General features: G+C 44.3%; 1 protein-coding gene across 1 annotated transcript in view; it reads right to left on the bottom strand.

Moving 5' to 3' along the window:
* AGBL4 (AGBL carboxypeptidase 4) overlaps positions 1–19,516 on the bottom strand; it is a 1,245,941-nt gene that overhangs the window by 94,765 nt on the left and 1,131,660 nt on the right. The window contains exon 9 of the mRNA XM_087445980.1: positions 11,050–11,161. Within this exon, the coding sequence (XP_087302106.1) occupies positions 11,050–11,161 (112 nt within the window). The remainder of the gene's footprint in view (positions 1–11,049; positions 11,162–19,516) is intronic.

Genomic DNA, 19,516 nt, shown 5'->3' with positions numbered 1-19,516 from the left:
CTGAAGTGGAGTGTGTGAACTTAAGCACTACCCCACCAGGCCAGCTCCAGGAGATTGAGTTTTAATCAATGCTCAAGAGGTTCTCACTGAGATCCCAGGGAGCGGCCATCCCTGCCCAGGGCAGCAGTGAGGTGATGACAGATCCTTTGCACTAGAGTGGTTTGCAGTTTAGCTGAGAAAATGGGACCTACAGGCAGAGGAGATGCTGCTATGGCACCAAGCCCATGGAATACAACAGTTACGGAATAAACCACTAGATGAAAGATGCAGAGTCTACTAATAGGTATGGGAACAAAGAAACAAGAGGTAACTGTGGGCCAAAGCATTCAGGGAAATCTTAGAGAAGATGGGCCTAGAGGTGGGTTCTGAAGAATGAGGATTTTGAGAGTGACTTAGTATGTTTCTTGACTTGGAATATTTTCCTCTTCTTTTCTCGGCAAATTCCCAACCGTTCTTCAGAACCCTGTTCAGAGGTTAATTCCAGGTCTTGATGAGTGGCTTTCCTCTTTCCTACCTGTCTTTCCTCTTTCTCTCCCAACACTCATTCATGGAGGGTCTGCCTGTGCCCTGTGCTGGGTGTTAGGGATATAGAAATGACTATGGCAAAGTCCAAGCCCTCAATGGGATCACAGTCTGTGTGGGGTATGGGAGCTGGGGGTTGGGGACAGTGAGGTAAGTGCTATAATGGCCAAATGCACAAAATATTAATAGCTCCATTTCTCACGTACCCACTATTGAAGATTATTTATATACATCTTATCTATTCCTGACAGAAGTCCCATGAGATGGGCATTGTTAATCCCAATTACAGATAGGGAAAATGAGACACAGAGAGTTTAATTGACATGACTCAAAAGGAACCTTCTAGAAGCTTTGCTGACCCCCACGCAGTTGAAACAATATGTATCTAGTCAGTTGGTGAGAGGTATTCAGAGTCTTAAAAGATGAAAATACGTTAGAGAAATTGAAGGAAACAACCAACTTGACAGGAATATTACTCCGAAGTGAGAGATCCATCTCTCCACCCTGCTTGCTGTCAGAGTCAAAGTTATAATCTAGAGAGTTAGAAAAACCATGTCTTTTATCACAGGTGGGAGAAGTTGCCCTTTAGAAAAATAATGATTTCTCTTAAAATTCCTTAAAGTTTCATAAACCATCTCAAACTGTTGTAGGAAAAACTGTAAAAATTTCATGAACCCAAAGCCCCCTCTGTTCTCAGAGCCCCATGTACAATACTACATTTACTTCTAGTCTTTATTCTCATACTGAACATTTCCCCTAGAGGCTCTTTACTGATTTCCCGGGCCCCGTTGGTAGAAGTGGAAAACACTTGAGTGGATAGATGTAAGTGTGTGACCTATGGTGGTGGTGTGAGTGCATTTCCTCTATCCCTCTGGAAACCTCCAGCAGCTGGCTGCAGCCTGAACATTTCAACAGGACATTCCTCTCCACCCTACCCCTGGGGCAATAATCCTTCTCACCTTTATACAATGCTTTACAGCCACAGACATTCACATATGTCAGGTCTCTTGCTCCAACTTGTGAGGTAGCAGGTCAGGGATTGTTCTTCCCTTTTGGCAGATGGGCACACTGAGGCTTGGGAAACTAACATTTCAGGAACATCTGCCATGTGCTAAGCACCTTCACAGGCATTCACTCCAGGCTGTCCTTCCCTGGCAGCAGCCAGGACATCTGTGCCTTGTCATGGAAATCTCTGCCATCAGTGGAGCACACATAACCAACAGACAACTCCAGGACCACACAGACTGATGGAGACAGAAGGGCCCTGTAGAGATCATCCTTCCACCCCTACAATGTATAGATGGGGAAATGAAAGGCCCAGAGTGGGGAAGAGACTTGCCTAAGAGCACCAAGCAAATTAGTGGCTCAGCCTTTCTGGCGGAGGAGTTAGTGTCCTCAGTGCCTCTTGCTGCCACAAAGACAAGCGCACACACTTTAGCTGCTCTCTGCAGGGGACCTTTGGGATAATAAAGTCAGAGACGTGGGCATGGAACAAGGTTTGGGAACCTGCGGTCCAGATTCCAGAGTTTGTGAGGCCTCAATGAGACTGTCTGCAAATGCAGACAGGATGGTTTAGGGATGTGGTTCTCACCAAGGTGGTACTGCCTCGTATAGGGGGGTGATGAACATCCTGCCATCGGGGCAAAGAATTTTCCAGCCCCAAATGCCATCGCTGTGGCCTCCTGCTTTCCTGGTTTACTTCTAAGTGTGCATGTGGGATGGGGATGGGGTGCCCCCAACCTTCCACCCTGTGCCCCCATCCTTCCCAAGGTGGGTTTACCCCTTCCACCAGCCAGTTCTCCTCCCAGACTGCCAGGTATGAACATGCAGCTGCCCCCTCGCTTCCAGTGAGGAGTTGCCATCTCAGGGCCTTCGTGTCTGGTGACCCAGTGAAATCTCTGCTCACGCTAAGAACAGACCTCATGGACCACTTTCTTCCATTTTAATTGAATGGTGAAACTGTGCCCGGCTGTGTGTTTGTGTATACATCCTTTGTGTCGTCATGTACAACTGTCTGTCTGTGTGTCTCTCTCTTATTTACCATGTTTTTGTTTTTATGTATATGTATTTTCTGTTTTATGGATGTGAAGGCATGTATTTTCTGCATATTCTGTGTTGTGTTTGTGTATTTTGTGTGTGGGCGTGAATGAGAGCTGGTTCAGTGTGTGTTTTTTGACCATGTCGCCGACTGCTCTGTTTGGCATGGAAATGTGTTATAATTTATTTATTTATTTGACAGAAAGAGAGCAGCTTATCTTGAGGACTACAGGAGGCAAGCAAGGAAAAAATCCCAGCCCTGTGTTGCTCTATTTTAAAAACTGCTCTGTGTTGTTATGGCAGCTAATTTTCCTTAAATGATTTAAGGAAACAGATCTGTCTAAAAGAGCTACAGCCAAGTTGTTATAGCAACACAGGCCCTTTTCCTCTAGGAAAAGAGGGGGAAATCACCCCAGAGCATAGAAACCTCTCAAAAAAACCACTGTTGGGCTCTGAGGGACTCAGGGGGCAAAGGAAGGTCACCTCCCACAGTCAGTTCCTGGGGATTCATCTCAACAGTCCTTGTCACTGGCGAGTTCAGGTCTCACTGTCCTTCATCTGGACGACTGCAATAAGCACCTAATGGGTCTCTCTTCTTCCTACTTACTCTCACCTCCTTTGATCCATTCTCCACACTGCAGCCTTCATAATTTTCTAAAGCATATATCATTCAACACAATATTCTCTACGGTGCCATGTTCTGTGCTGCATCCTGGATATGAACAGGGCATGTCCTTGAATGACATGTCAAGATCATTGGCATTTATCCCACAAGTAACGGGGAGTCATTGAAAGGTTTAAGCAGGGGAGAGAGACCCAGTAGGATGTAAATTTTAGAATGACTCTAGAGTTTCTAGATTGGGAGACAGAATGGACGGAAATACTATTCATTGATCTCTCTCTCCCTTGCTCAAACATTTTTGATGGCTCTCCATCGACTATGCTGATTCTCAAGACTGAGATAGGGTGTGTGCTGGAATATTCCTGGCAAGTGGCATTTTGTTCCATTGCCTTGATTTCTGTTTTACAGTTATGATATTTAATTCAATTAAAAATCAACTTAAAAGAGGGCCTAACACTTTGATTTTAATGAGAAGAGAGCTTGGGCCATAGGAAGAAGCCAAATTCCTTGGCCCAGTGTTCAAACTTGTCCATAAGCTTCCTCATATCGCCCCTCAGCCTGCCCTTTTGCAGCTTCCTGTCATAAATCCTGCACACCACCCCCAGCTGCTGAGGTCCCCCACCTCCACTCCATTGCTCAACTTGCCCTGGAATGCCCTCTCCCCTTTCCTTGTATTTAGGTTCTGCACCAATGCCAATGTGTGGGTATGTGGGGAGATTTTTCCCACACATCCAACAATTCTCCATGACACCAGCTGGGTGTCCTATAATTCAACCCAATTCTGACACTATCTACCCAGAGATAGTATCAGATTCCACAGGTAAAGGGCTGAGTCCTACAAGACTGTCTTCCGCTTCAGAACCAATCGCAAGGGTAGGTTGTCACTTGTACTTCTGACTGACTGGCTATATACCAGAGGTTCCCACGTCCCCTCCTTGGGTTTGATTAATTTCCTGAGTTCTGTGAGCCGTTCTCAGAACCCATTTACTCACTAGATTACTGATTTGTTACAATGGATATTAAAGGATATGTATCAATAGCCAGATGAAGAGACATAGCACAAGGTATGGGGAAAGGGGGTGGAGCCTCCATGCCCTCTCCAGGCACACCACTCTCCCAACACCTCTACGTGTTCGCCAACCTGGGAGCTCTCTGAACCCCATCCTTTGTAGTTTGGAGGCTTCATAGGCATGATTGATTAAATCGTTGGCCATTGGTGATTGATTCAACCTCCAGCTCCACTCATCTCCCTGGAGGTCAGGTTGGGACTGAAAGTTCTCACCCTCTAATCACATGGTTGGTTCCCCTGGCAACCAGCCCCCATCCTGAGGTACTCACCAAAAATCACCTCATAAACATAAACTCAGTTGTGGTGGAAAGGGGCTTGCTATGAACAACAAGACACCCATTTCACCTTTATGTCTCTGAAGGGATTTCAGGAACTGAGGACAAGAGACCAAATAAAACAAAAGATGCTCCCGTCACTTTTATCACTCAGGAAATTCCAAGCGTTTTGAGAGCTGTGAGCCAGGAATTGTGGACGAAGACCAAATATATATTTCCTGTAAATCACAGTATCGCACCCCGTAACCTCCCTCCTCCCTAACCACAGCCACCTGATAAAGTATTACCCATTGCTAACAGCCCCGTCCAAATTCCTTAAAAGAGCTTCCTCGGATCCCCCTAGACACACACACACACACACACACACACACACACACACACACACAGGATTAATCTCCCCCAGCCCCAGGTTTCCAAAGCCCTGCATTTTCTCTGTTATAGCACATCTTCCTGGCTGCCTGGATTAAAATTGTTCCTAAGGGTCTGGCCTTAGGATTGTGAGCTCCACCTGACCTGAGACCCTGCCCCATTATTCTGTAACCCCAGAAGTTACCCAAGGGTCTTGCACATGGTAACATTGAGAAATGTGTGTTGCATTCAATAAATGGAGCATTTTAAAGCAGTACTTGCTTTTTTATTTATCTCTACCAAACTCTTCTCTGGGGATGCCTCACAGCTACATAGTTAGATGCTGGTAGAGTTGCAGATGGACGGTCCTAGGAAGCCCAAACAAGTTTAGCTTTTTAAGATTGCAACTGGACATAGGTGTGAGAGGAGGACCCTGTGTGTGAATGACTCTGGTGTGTGGCTGAGGGTGTAATGTGAAGTCACTGTCATACTCTACGGTGTGTGTGCCAGGATACAGCCAAACTCCCATGGGTAGGGGGTGAGCTCTCCCCCGAATAATGATGTCATTTATGGTTCTAATTACCTGGAGAGGAGCGGAGCTCTCAGACCTAACATCAGAATGAGGAGAGACCTGGATGTAGAGCAGTGTCGCCACTGGCTCCCCTGGCCTTTTCCATCACTGAAGGTATTAAAAGGTGTAAGAGCAGCTCCGGGACAAGAAGTAGTTGGATGGTGGGAAGACAGGGACCTGGGGAGCTGGGTGAGACCTTGGTGGTCAGAGAAAGCTAAGGTCAATGGTGGGTAGAATGGGGTGGGCACTGAGGCCAGGGGTGGAGGAAGTTAGTGAACATGATCGGAAACCTGTATCATGGGAACAAGAGTGAGTGACGCCATCTCAGGGTCTGTCCCGGGGAGTTGAGGACAATCTCAGCAGGTTGAGGGGAACCCAGGAGAGGGCTGTATCCACAGACCAGAGCCTGAAGTATAGGAGGGCGCAGTGACTGTGGCAGCAGAAGCCAGGACATTGAGGGAGAAGGAAAACTGGGGAGGGGTCTGGGGTTCAATTGCTTCTTTTCATCAGGAGAATCTTATAAAAACCAAGTCACAGAGGGTCTGGGTTTGCTTCATCATTTGCTCAGCATTTACGCGGAGTGCCTGCTCAAAGTCAGGTCCCTGCTGGGCGCCAGGGACTCTGAGATGAATCAGCCAGACCCTGCCCTGGGGGAGAATCAATCACACCTTGTAAACAAGGGCCACGCTGTCCACAGGGAGCTGTCTCAGAGTGGGACGTAAAACACTTTATATCTGAGATCCAGTGCAGTCTCCGGCGTTAAACACTCCTTTGTCAAGATCATCATTTAACATCCAAGTCCCTGAGAAGGGCGAAGGCTTTGGTGAGCACAGGGCTAGGAAAGCAGCCTTTGAAGTAAACACCATCATTAACACAGGACAGCAGCTCTGTTGCTGGGTGAGGACACAGAAGGGCTTGTTCCTGGAGACTCACAGTGCAGGTCAGACATATCACCCCTACTCAACTTCAAAGTCAGCATGTCTAAAGCTCGCCCCCACGCTCACTGTTCCTCCTGGGTTCCCATCTCAGGAAGGACATCACATCCACTCTACTGTTCAAGCCAAACCACGGGCATCATGTAAGACTCCTTCCTCTCCCAACAGCCACAGTCACAAAGTCCTTCATGTTTCCCTCAGTAATATCTCCAGACTCCTCCTCCTTTCCTATCCTACAGGAGTAAGCTCTAATGCTCTCCAACCTCTAGCCTGGCAACCTCCTTACAGTCACCAGAGGGATCTATCTGAAATGCAAAACTGATCCTGTCACCTCCCTGCTTAAGACCCTCCAGTGGCTCCCCATTCCCACGAGCAAAAAGGCCAAATTGCTCCCTATATCATAACTTCCTCTCTACCCACATGCTTGCCCCCAGTACCAGCCACATTGAACAACTTGCAGTCTCCTGACCGTGCCACCATCTCGAGGCAGATGCACAGACCTCTCTTCTGCTTGGAAAGCCCTCCCTGCCCTGGGCAGCCTTCATATGTCAGCTCAGCCGTGGTCCCCTGGGTTGGGCTCCTTCTATGGGCTCCCACAACCCCTGTGCCTCCCTCCACAAAGACACCTAGACTAGCTGTCTGTAAATGCCTGTCTTCACCATGCTGTGAACTCCTGAGGGGTGGGCGCCAGCTCTGATTATTGCCAGCAGAGGCCTGAAGGAGTTCGGTGAGGAACACACTCAGATCTTGGAAAGTCTTGCTGAGTCTCTGCTTTTGACTCTGTGAGCAGAAGGCCACCGGCATGGAAGGAGTGAGGCAGTGAGGATTTAGAAACAAGGCCAGAAGCTGTCCTGGCAGTTCAAGTGGCTTGGGGTTGAACGATTATGATGATGTAGGCAACAGTGAAGGTCAGGAGTAGAAACGCATTAAATCTATCAGGCAGACACCTCAGACACTGTGGAGTTTGCAACTGGACACAATGACTCCTGAAGTGCAATGTGAATCTGAATGAGAACCAAATAGTGTTTATGGAGGATCTGCACACACCAGGTACTGTGCTAGGCACTGTCACATAGCTTTTAAGTAGAGGAACCATATCATTTATCATCCAAACTGGGACCTCTTTAAGAGTGAGAGGAGGCACTGTTAATAAATATCCAGGAGAACAGGTGTCAACCAGAACTGCCTGGGCAAGCTGAAACTTATAACCAATCCTACCTATAGGTCACATTTTGTGCTTTTTTTTTTTTGGTAACCGCTGACACAATTTGTAAATCTATATTTATCAGTATTTCCTTGTTTCGTGTCTATTTCCCGATTGCAAGGGTTAGGGTTTTGTTCACTATTACAACTGCAATGCCTGATATATAGAAACTGCTTGATAAATATTTGTGGAAAGAAGTGTTAAAGAGAAAACCACAGACTCAAAATGGTGTCACTTGTGCTAAAGCCCATGATACCAAACCTAGATTTAACACCTAACCTAATTGTAACTTCCAACCTTCCCCAGAAATGTAATCTTAATCCACCAGTCTGGAATTTTCTGGTCAGTAGCAATGAGGTCATCTGTCACGTGGGACCTCTCCATACCACCCCTACCCAAGAGAGAAAAGGCAATCTGCACGATAAAACACTTGCCAGTCCCTTCCCCCTAAAGAGAAGATGTTCTGGCCCCAAATAATCCCTTCTTTTCTTTTGCTAATAACTTCCTTCCTATAAAAACCTTCCCTTTTGTATAACTCCTCAGAGTATCTCTCTACTTGCTAGATGGAATGCTGCCGAATCATGAATTGTTTAATAAAGCCAATTAGATCTTAAAATTTACTTGGTTGGAATTTTGTTATTTATTTATTTTTTGCTAGGAAGATTCACTCTGAGCTAACATCCGTTGCCAATCCTCCTCTTTTTTTGCTTAAGGAAAAGTAGCCTTGAGCTAACATCCATGCCAGTCTTCCTCTACTTTGTATGTGGGATGCCTCCACAGCATGACTGATGAGTGGATAGGTCCGCACCTGGGATCCAAACCTGTGAATCCAGGCCACCAAAGCGGAGCTCGTAGAACTTGAACTACTCAGCCACAGGGCCAGTCCTTGGAATTTTGTTTTTTGCCAGATGGAAGGAGAGAATGGTGTAAAAGATTGGGCAAGGAGACAAGGAGGGGGGAAGAGAAGAAGAGACCGAAGGAGGTGAGATCCCATTCCTGGTCAGCTTGACGCCCGTATTGGTGCACTATGTCCTTGCATGGGGAGAAAAGGAGTGGACTTTCAGGAAGAAGACAGTTTACACAACTAGCTCAGCATCCAAATGTGCTTATATGATCCAACCAGCTGAGGATCAACCTATTCACAGCACAAAGAGGGTTCTAATATCTTTGTAACTCAGTCTTGCCTGATCTATGTTCTGTAACTTTGACCAGGGCCCAGTTGCTTGTGAGCAAACCAATGACTTCTGATTGATGATGGCAATAGCAGGCTGAAGCCTCTTCTCTTTAGCAAATCTAAGCCCCTTCTCTTTGGTCCCTCCCCCATCCCCCCAACCCCCAGTTTTCTCTTTGGGGATTCACCTAAAGCACCGCTTTGTCCAGTGGCTCCTACTCTGTCCCTTCTCCTGTCCCTTGTCTTTTTTTATCAAGCCTCCTTGTCCTCTCTGTGAACAACTGTTTTGCATCTATAAACCACATTCTACTGGGCATAACAGGATTTGCCATGTTCAGTCTAATTCAATTCAACAAATAGTTACTGAATATCCATTATTAGCCAGATCAGAGAAAATGTAGGGGCTGTTCTCTTTAAGAAGGAGGTAGCAGAAGAAGGTGGCATTGTGATTTTACCAGGGAAACTGCAGTCAACACAGAAGCCTGCGGGGCAGAACCCAGCAGACAACAGATACTTCTTGAGAAAATCAGAAGGGGCTTCTCCCTGCCGGGAAAGCCGATCAGGATGGCTTCAAGAGTTCAGGGTAATAAAGGGGTTTGGTGAGCACAGCTAACACCTTCTTTTGTAGACAAAGAAGTATGAACTGGAGAAGGAAGCAAATATACCAAAGCTATGGCTTCATAAGAACTGACGTGGCAGGTGGGCTAAAAAAAAGACCTAGGAAAGCAGAGGTCGCATGAGAGGATCAAGATAGCAATTGAGTTGAGTTGAGAGAACTACATTGCACCAAAGGATTTACTTGTTTGTGAAGCCTTGCTCTAATATATGCATTTAAGTACACATTTCTGTTTGGTCTATATATATGTTGCTCTTTAATTTAGGATATTTTTATTGGCATCTTCAAAGAGAGTAAGTGGAATGAGTTACATTGGTACGTCTCTGAAATATCCCAACTCTGGGACCTTAGCTATCTTAGCAATCACTACCTGTCATCTGACACCTGACAGTCAAGGGTCATGAAATCACATCAAAGTTGGAAGAGACTCAAATGTAATCTCACTACAAGGTCTCCCAAACAATTGAGTCTACTCTATGCACCATTTTTTGACAGTGTCATTTAGCTTCAATTTGAACACTTTTCAAGTAAGGCGAAGTTCACAGCTCACACACCCACTCCATCCTCAGGCACCTCTAATTGTTGAAAAGTTTTATTTCTTCTCCCCCCACCAAAGCCCCAGTACATAGTTATATATCCTAGTTGTATGTCTTTCTAGTTCTTCTACGGGGGACACCACCTCACAGCCTCAGCATGACTTGAGTGGTGTGTAGGTCTGTGCCCAGGATGTGAACCGGCGAACACTGGGCCGCTGAAGTGGAGCGTGTGAACTTAACGGCTACACCACCGGGCTGGCCCCTCAAGTTTTATTTCTTTATAGGCCTTACCTCTTCCTCTGGCCTCCACCTGGAAGATGTCTGCCCTCTCCTCTCTGATAGCTCTTCAGAGACAGAACGATCGTGGTCTGCCTCCTGTCTCTAAGCTATGAAACCCCAATGTCTTCTGTTTCTTACAAAGTCTTGCCCCTATGAGCAAACTCAGTGTAGACACCCATTGTTCAGTGTAGACACCCATTGTTCCCCTTTTTTCTGGACTAGCAGGCCCTCTTCTCCGGGAACAGGTTCACCGCTACCACCACAACCCCCAAGTCCAACCATGTGGTTCCAGTGAGGCTGTCCCGTCCTTCCATATCCTTGCCTCTTGGGCCAGAGTTGACTTGCCCAGAGGTGGACATGTCCTCTAGTCTAGGCCAATCACAGTTCTTTTGGAACTGGAACTAGAAAATGAGAGCACGTCACTCGCTAGTAGTGGGAGCCACTGGATATGACCCTTGGCACACGTTCCCTACAAGTGGAGGAGGCCAGTCTGCAGTCTTCAATTATATGAGATACTCTGGTACTCTTCTAATAAATTCCCTATTTGCGTAAACTAGTTCAAGTTGCATTTCTTTTGCTCGTAACCAGAGCCCTGACAAATGTGAATCTGATCAGTGTATTTCCTTCATTCCATGAGACCTCCACAACTGAACCCAGCATTTGTGAGGGGTGGGGGAAAAGAAGGGATTGGGAGAAGGTAGTGGGCTGTCCAATTCAGAAAAGAGACCAGCGGGCCTAGTCCCTCCCTGCCTTTGACCCTGTACTCCTAATTTGCAGCTCCTAGTGGACTTCCCCAGGACAACACTGCCCTGTCCCAGATCAAGTTGGAAGACCAGCAGCTGCTGAGGGGATGCAGTTACTCACTGGGTCGTTGTACATCTGGATGATGAGCTGTTTCACCCCATGCAGGGTAGGGTGGGCCCACGGAGATGGATCCAGCCAGTGACGGTTCAGGTCAAACCCCATCAGGGAGCACCTAGGCAGTACCCAAAGGCAGAGTCAGTATAGACAGGACAAGCCAAGCTTCTCGCTTGTCAAAATACATTTAGGAGTAGGAGCAGTCACAATGTCACTTACCTAGCTCTTATTTTTTGCCACAGACAGTTCTGAGCATTTCATGTGTATTAATTGATTCACTGCTTTCAACAAACCTATGAGGTCACTACTCTTATAATTCTCACTTTACAGAAGAAGAAACTGAGTCTCAGAGAGGTTCAAAAATATTTGTGTGGAGCAGTCTGAGTTTAGCGTCCCTGCTCTGTGACCACAGATGCACGCACATCTCATACACAGGGCAGTAGAAAGAAACGCTCAGGCCAAAACCGCTGGTGTCCCCATTACTCCTGTTAGTCTCACACCCATGGCTAATCCATTGTCTCTACTTCAAAATATATTCAGAACCCAACACCTTTTCATCACCTCCTTTGATAGCACCTTGAGCTTGGACCACGGTCCTAGTATTGTAATAATCTCTTACCTGGTCTTCTTGATTCCACCCTTGGATCCTCCCACCCCATCTCTCACCCTACCCCCCTCTCCCATTTTCCACACAACAGCCAGGGTAATCCTCTTAAAACATAAGTCAGATCGTGTCCCTTCTCTACTCAGAGTAAAAGCAGAGGTCCTTATAACAAGCTACAAGCTCCCATGTGGTCCACCCCCGTCAACCTCTCTGACTTCAGCTCCTACCACCATCTCCTTGCCAGATACTGGTCTCCTCCCTGTTCCTCCAACACACCGGGGGCATCTTACCTCAGGCCTTTTGTGCAGGTTGTCCCCTTTGCCTGGAACCTCTCCTCCACATTTCTGAGTGACTCATTCTCACTTATTTCAAATCTTTGCTCCAATGTCACCTGCTCAGTGAAGGCTACGCTGACCTTCTCCGTATTGTCCCTTGGGCGCCTTAAGGAATTTCACTAGGGCAAGAGCAGTCATGTCCTCTGGTTCTCCTCCTCTCCCTCATCCTCCTTCTCTTACTCCAGATCTGCTCAAAGCCTGCTGGTACTTGGGAAGAGAGACTGCTCCAAGGTCTCTATCCCCATGCCTCCATCTGCCAGGCCTTCACCCATGGCAGGTGCTCTCCAGGCCAGTCAGGCTGAGGTACAACCTCCAGAAACCCTGTGCTTGCTCACAATTTGAATTACCACTCTCCTTCTCTCCAATTCATCCTCTTCCTATCCCCAGACTGTCTCCCACACAGATCTGACTATCTTGCTTTCTTGATCAAGATTCATCTATGGCTCTCTATTGCCTATAGGAGAAAATTCTGCTCTTTGTAGATTTTTAACCAGATTCAAAACTGATGGTGGCCACATCCCTCTCTCCTCTTTCTCTGCCCAAAGTGTCCCCTTTTTCTTCTCTATCCCACTGTTCCACTATTTTATCCCCTGATATTATCTTCCAAGCCCATCTCTCTATTTCCTTAAGCAATACAATTTACTCCCCTCTCAGCTTATTAAATTTGCATCCCCACCTATCATTCTACTTAGAAAAATAAAGGACCCTCATGGGGACCCACTTCTCCTTCAAGATGGTTGGGGTGGGGGAGGGGGGTAAATAATCATGATTTTCCCCTATCGCTTAAAATAAGCATTGTGTGAACCCTGTGGAGAATAACTAGTGTTTCGTGGAGACAGGCTTCATTGAGGAGAAGCCTTTGAATTGGGCCTTGTTGGATGAGTAGAATTTTTCCAGGTACTGGGGACAGAAGGAACCATCCAGGATGTTGGGAGAATGGTGGACAATTTGGTTTGATTGAATTGGAGTATGTGGTGAGGAGGTAGTGACGGTGAAGCTGTAAAGGGAGATGGGGGTGAAGTGAGAAGGGCCTCGAATGCCTGGAAAGGAGTTTTATTATTTTGTCTTTGCATTGCTATGTTTAGGTCAACCAAGTGCTGACAGTGGCTTCTCATTGATTGCAAAGTGAGAACAGACAGAGCCCTGCATACAGGTTATAACAACATCACCATCACAATCAAGGTACACCATCAACAGAACATTCACTGACATTACTTTGTGCCAAGAATTAAGTACTTTACTAAGTACAAATACTTTATCTAAGTTAATCCCTCCTAAGTGAGGGAGGTGCTATTATTATTTCCATTTTGCAGATGCGGAAACTGAAGCACAGAGAGGTTATAAATTTGCTAGAGAAAAGAGGTGACCTCAGGGTTGGGCCCACGCAGTCTGACTGTGACCTTGAGCTCTTAGCTCATTTATCTCATTGTAATAATAGCTGTCATTAGTATGTACTTACTGTGTGCCAGGCCCGGGCTAAGACCTCTCCACGGGTTTTGGATGCACACAGAGCAGCTGACATTACTTTTGGGCTATTGTTTACAAATCTAGCCCTCTACCCTGGATCTTTCCACTGTAGCAGGTATTGGATTTGGGGTGAAAACCAGGCTGTCTGAGTTCTCCATCCAGGGCTTAATCCTGGATTCCACGAGCCTCAGACATCCAGGTTGTCTTCTCCTTTAGGCTTCTGGTGTCAAAGAAACAGTAAATCCTAAAGTGTATGAGTCCATCCCTCCTTGTTTCCGTCTCTCTCCTGCCTCCCGCCACTTCAATGGGGCCCCCACAGTGTGCCGGGGGGGAGCACAGAGATGAATCGGACCTCCAAGGCCCTCAGAAAGCCCTCACCATCGACTGCAGGAAACAGAGTCGTTGAGCAAACAGCTCTTTTGGGAGAAGGCAAAGGAAAGAGACCTTCAATTTGCCTTCTGGCTCCCCACATTGCAAGACAGAGCTCACAGCAGAAGACAGAAGATGACTCCCAGCCTCCCAGAAGTTTCAGTCTTGGACTTGGATGCCAGTCCTCCAGTTGTGCATGTATATTTATTCTCTTCACCCCACTTCACTCAGCACTGAAAGCCCATTGCATGTGTGGATTTGTGGAGCTACTGATGACCCCACCAGGGCGCCAGCCTTCTCTGTACAAACGCCTCTTTCCTCAGTCCCCCGGGGGGGGGGACTATTATTATGCTATTGGGAGAACCACATTTCCTCATCATTATGCTGCTTCTGCCCCAGTGAGAGCCAGAGAAAAATAACATGGAAATTTCCAGAAGCATCCTTTGGCTCGATTCAGATTCTCACCAGAGTCCTGCCTAGCCTCTCTGCCTTCCTGCAGCCAGGATGACCAGACAAGTCCTTTCCTGGTGAGTGTGCAGATAATGCCCCTGGGCATGCAGAGGAAAGTCACTGAGTTCAGGTCCTCCGTTCTGCTGCTGCCTTACTGTGTGACCTTGGGCAAGTCCCTTGCTCCCTCGAGGCCTAAGTTTCCCCAACTACAAGTGGAGAAGGGGAGTTGGACCACAAGCTTTTTAAGAGTCTCTTCTAATGTGGACTGCACACCCCCTACCCTCATCCTCAGTGGAGAGGAGCTTGCAAAACAGTGTCCCCTCTGTTCCAGGATTTCCATGAGAGCAGTGGAGCCTGGGTACCAATCATTCTCTCTGTTCCTAAGAGAGAGGTCACTGATGCTCACCCTCCTGGCCAGGCACGTTACTTCTTGACCTTGAATTTGCAAATGTGTCCCCTTTTCATTTGCCATTATAACATGAGCATTCTTCTCTGTTCCTAAACTATTTGTAACTACCAATTTAATAGTATTGTAATATGACACAATATCCCATTGTATGAATCCCCATAATACATTTGGCCATTTCCTCACTGTGGCACATTCATGTTGTTTTCGATGCTGCACTACTATTTTAAAAATGCACTGTTGAATGCTCCCATCCCTAAAGTTGTTTCCACATTTCAGTTTTTTCCTTAGAACAGTTTCCCAGAAGTAGAATTCCTTGGTAAGAAAATTGACTGGTTGTAAAATCACTTTTTAAAATGAAAAACAGTCCTCAATACAGAAAGAAGAAAAGAAAAAAAAGTAACATCACCTTCCTATCACCCAAACATAAACTAGTTTTAGCCTTTTGGCGCAAATCCTGCCATCTTTTCTTATTGAGCTCATAGTGGTCAGCATAGCAGTAACTACCATCTAATGAGCGCTAACTATGAGCACTCACAGGGATCATCTCATTTAATCTTCATAGTTATCTTATACAAGCCTCGTATTACCATTTTCTTTTATTTATTTATTTTTCAATTATTTTATTGAGGTCATAATGGTTTATACCATTGTGTAATTTCAGGTGTATATTATTATTTATCAGTTTCTGCATAGACTGCATCGTGCTCACCACCAGTAGTCTAATTTTTATCCGTCACCATACATATGTGTCCCTTTACCCCTTTTGCCCACCTCCAGCCCCCTTCCCCTCTAGTAACCACTAATCTGTTCTCTTTATCCATGTGTTTGTTTATCTTCCACATATGAGTGAAATCATGCAATATTTGTCTTGCTGTATGTCTTATTTTGGTTAACATCATACCCTCAAGGTCCATCCATGTTGTTGCGAATGGGACGATTTTGTCTTTTTTATGGCTGAGTAGTATTCCATTGTATATATATATACCACATCTTCTTTATCCATTCATCCATAAAAGGGCACTTGGGTTGCTTCCATGTCTTGGCTATTATGAATAATGTTGCAATGAACATAGGGGGGATTAAGTCTCTTTAAATTGTTGATTTCAAGTTCTTTGGATAAATATCCAGTAGTGGGATAGATGGATCACATGGTATTTCTATTTTTAATTTTTTGAGAAATCTCCTTACTGTTTCCCACAGTGGCTGCACCAGTTTGCATTCCCACCAGGAGTGTATGAGGGTTCCCTGTTCTCCACATCCTCTCCAACATTTGTTATTTTTTGTTTTGGTGATTATAGACATTCTGACAGGTGTAGGGTGGTATCTCATCATAGTTTTGATTTGCATTTCCCTAATAATTAGTGATGTTGAACATCTTTTCATGTGCCTGTTGGCCATATGTATATCTTCTTTGTAAAAATATCTGTTCACATCCTCTGCTCATTTTTTGATCAGGTTGTCTGTGTTTTTTTTGGTGTTGAGTTGTATGAGCTCTTTATATATTCTGGAAATTAACCCCTTGTCAGATATATGGTTTGCAAATATTTTCCCCCAGTTGGTGGGTTGTCTTTTTGTTTTTTTCATGGTTTCCTTTGCCTTGCAGAAGGTTTTTAGTCTGATGTAGTCCCATTTGTTAATTTTTTCTTTTGTTTCCCTTACCTGAGTAGACATGGCGTTTGAAGAGATGCTGCTAAGACTGATGTCAAAAAGTGTACTGCCTACCTTTCTTCTAGGAGTTTTATGGTTTCAGGTCTTACATTCAAGTCTTTAATCCATTTTGAGTTAATTTTTGTGTGTGATGTAAGATAATGGTCTACTTTCATTCTTTTGCATGTGACTGTCCGGTTTTCCCAACATCATTTATTAAAGAGACTTTACTTTCTCCATTGTATGTTCTTGGCTCCTTTATCAAAGATTAGCTGCCCATAGGTGTGTGGTTTTATTTCTAGGCTTTCAATTCTGTTCCACTGATCTGTGTGTCTGTTTTTGTGCCAGTACCATGCTGTTTTGATTACTATAGCTTTGTAGTATATTTTGAATTCAGGGATATTGATGCCTCCAGAATTGTTCTTTTTTCTCAGGATTGCTTTGACTATCTGAGGTCTTTTGTTGTTCATATAAATTTTAAGATTCTTTGTTCTATATCCGTGAAGAATGTCACTGGGATTCTGATTGGGATTGCATTGAATCTGTAGATTGCTTTAGGTAATATGGACATTTTAACTACGTTTATTCTTCCAATCCTTGAGCATAGAATATCTTTCCATTTCTTTAGATCTTCTTCAATTTCTTTCAATAATTCTTATAGTTTTCAGCATATAGGTCTTTCAGCCACTTGGTTAAATTTATTCCGAGATATTTTATTCTTTTTGTTGTGATTGTAAATGGGTTTGTATCCTTGACTTTTCTTTCTGCTAGTTTGTTATTAGTGTATAGAAATGCAACTGGTTTTTGTAAGTTGATTTTGTACCCTGCAACTTTGCTGTAGTTGTTGATTATTTCTAACAGTCTTCTGATGTAGTCTTTAGAGTTTTCTATATTTAGAATCACGTCATCTGCAAACACCAAGAGTTTCATTGCTTCCTTTGCAATTTGGATTTCTTTTATTTCTTTTTCTTGCCTAATTGCTGTAGCCAAAACCTCCAGTATTATGTTGAATAAGAGTGGCGAGAGTGGGCACCCTTGTCTTGTTCCTGTTCTCAGAGGGATGGCTTTTATTTATTTATTTATTTATTTTTGGTGAGGAAGATCAGCCCTGTGCTAACATCTGCCAATCCCCCTTTTTTATTTTTTTGCTGAGGAAGACTGGCCCTGGGCCAATATCTGTGCCTGTCTTCCTCCACTTTATATGGGATGCTGCCACAGCATGGCTTGCCAAGTGGTGTGTCGGTGCACGTCCGGGATCCGAACTGGCAAACCCTGGGCCACCGCAGCACAGTGCGTGCACTCAACTGCTTGCGCCACTGGGCCGGCCCCCAGAGGGATGGCTTTTAGTTTTTCACCATTAAATATGATGTTGGCAGTGGGTTTGTCATATACAGTCTTTATTATGTTGAGGTACTTTCCTTCTATACCCATTTTACTGAGAGTTTTTATCATAAATGGATGCTGGATCTTGTCAAATGCTTTCTCTGCATCTATTGAGATGATCATGTGACCTTTATTCCTCATTTTGTTAATGTGGTGTATCATATTGATTGATTGGTGGATGTGAACAATCCCTGCATCCCTGGTATAAATCCCACTTGATCATGGTGTGTGATCCTTTTAATGTATTGCTGTATTCAGTTTGCCAATATTTTGTTGAGGATTTTTGCATCTATGTTCACCTGTAATTTGGCCTATAATTTTCCTTCTTTGTGTTGTCTTTGCCTGGTTTTGGTATCAGGGCAACACTTGCCTCAGAATGAGTTAGGAAGTGTTTCACCTTCTTCAATTTTTTGGAATAGTTTGAGAAGGATAAGTATTAAATCTTCTTTGAATGTTTGGTAGAATTTTCCAGAGAAGCCATCTGGTCCTAGACTTTTGTTTTTTGGGAGGTTTTTGGTTACTGTTTCAATCTTTTTACTTGTGATTGGTCTATTCAGATTCTTTATTTCTTCTTGATTCAGTTTTGGGAGGTTGTATGAATCTAAGAATTTATCCATTTCTTCTAGGTTATCCAATTTGTGGGCATATAGTTTTTCATAGTATTCTCTTATAATCCTTTGTATTTCTGCAGTGTCCATTATAATTTCTGCTCTTTCATTTCTAATTTTATTTACTTGAGCCTTTTCTCATTTTTTCTTAGTGAGTCTGGCTGAAGGGTTGTCAATTTTGTTTATCTTCTCAAAGAACCAGCTCTTAGTTGCATTGATCCTTTTTACTGTTTTTTAGTCTCTATTTTATTTATTTCAGCTCTAATTTTTATGATTTCCCTCCTGCTGACTTTGGGCTTTTTTTGTTCTTCTTTTTCTAGTTCTGTTAGGTGTAGTTTAAGACTACTTATTTGAGATTTTTCTTGTTTGTTGAAGTGGGGTTGTATTGCTATGAATTTCTCTCTTAGAACTTCTTTTGCTGCATCCCATAAGAGTTGGTATGTTGTATTTTCATTTGTCTCCAGGTATTTTTTAATTTCTCCTTTGATTTCTTCATTGATCCAATGGTTGTTCAGTAGCATGTTGTTAGTCTCCACATAATTGTGCCTTTCCCAGCTTTTTTCTTATGGTTGATTTCTAGTTTCATAGCATTGTGTTTGGAAAAGATGCTTGATATGATTTTAATCTTAAATTTATCGAGGCTTGCCTTGTTTCCCAACATATGATCTATCTTTGAGAATGTTCCACGTGCACTTGAGAAGAATGTGTAGTCTCCTAAACATTTTAGGATGGAATGCTCTGTATATGCCTATTAATTCCATTTGATCAAATGTTTCATTTAATTCCACTATTTCCTTGTTGACTTTCTGTCTGGATGATCTATCCATTGATGTAAGTGGGGTGTTGAGGTCCTCTACTATTATTGTGTTGCTGTTAATTTCTCCCTTTAGGTCTGTTAATAGTTGCTTTATATACTTTGGTCCTCCTGTGTCAGGTGCATATATATTCATAACTGTTATGTCTTCTTGGTGGAAAGTCCCTTTTATCACTATATACTGCCCCTCTTTGTCTCTCATTATCTCTTTTATCTTGAAGTTTGCTTTGTCTGATATAAGTATGGGAACATCTGCTTTCTTTTGCTTGCCATTTTCTTGGAGTATCTTCTTCCATCCTTTCACTCTGAGCCTATGTTTGCCTTCAGAGCTGAGATGTGTTTCCTGGAGGCAGCGTATTGTTGGGTCCTGTTGTTAATCCATCCAGC

This window comes from Ceratotherium simum, chromosome 22, assembly GCF_057802395.1.
Source record: "Ceratotherium simum simum isolate JZ-2026a chromosome 22, ASM5780239v1, whole genome shotgun sequence".
In the NCBI taxonomy this organism is placed as follows: domain Eukaryota; kingdom Metazoa; phylum Chordata; class Mammalia; order Perissodactyla; family Rhinocerotidae; genus Ceratotherium; species Ceratotherium simum.
This window is presented reverse-complemented; position numbering and strand designations above follow the sequence as displayed.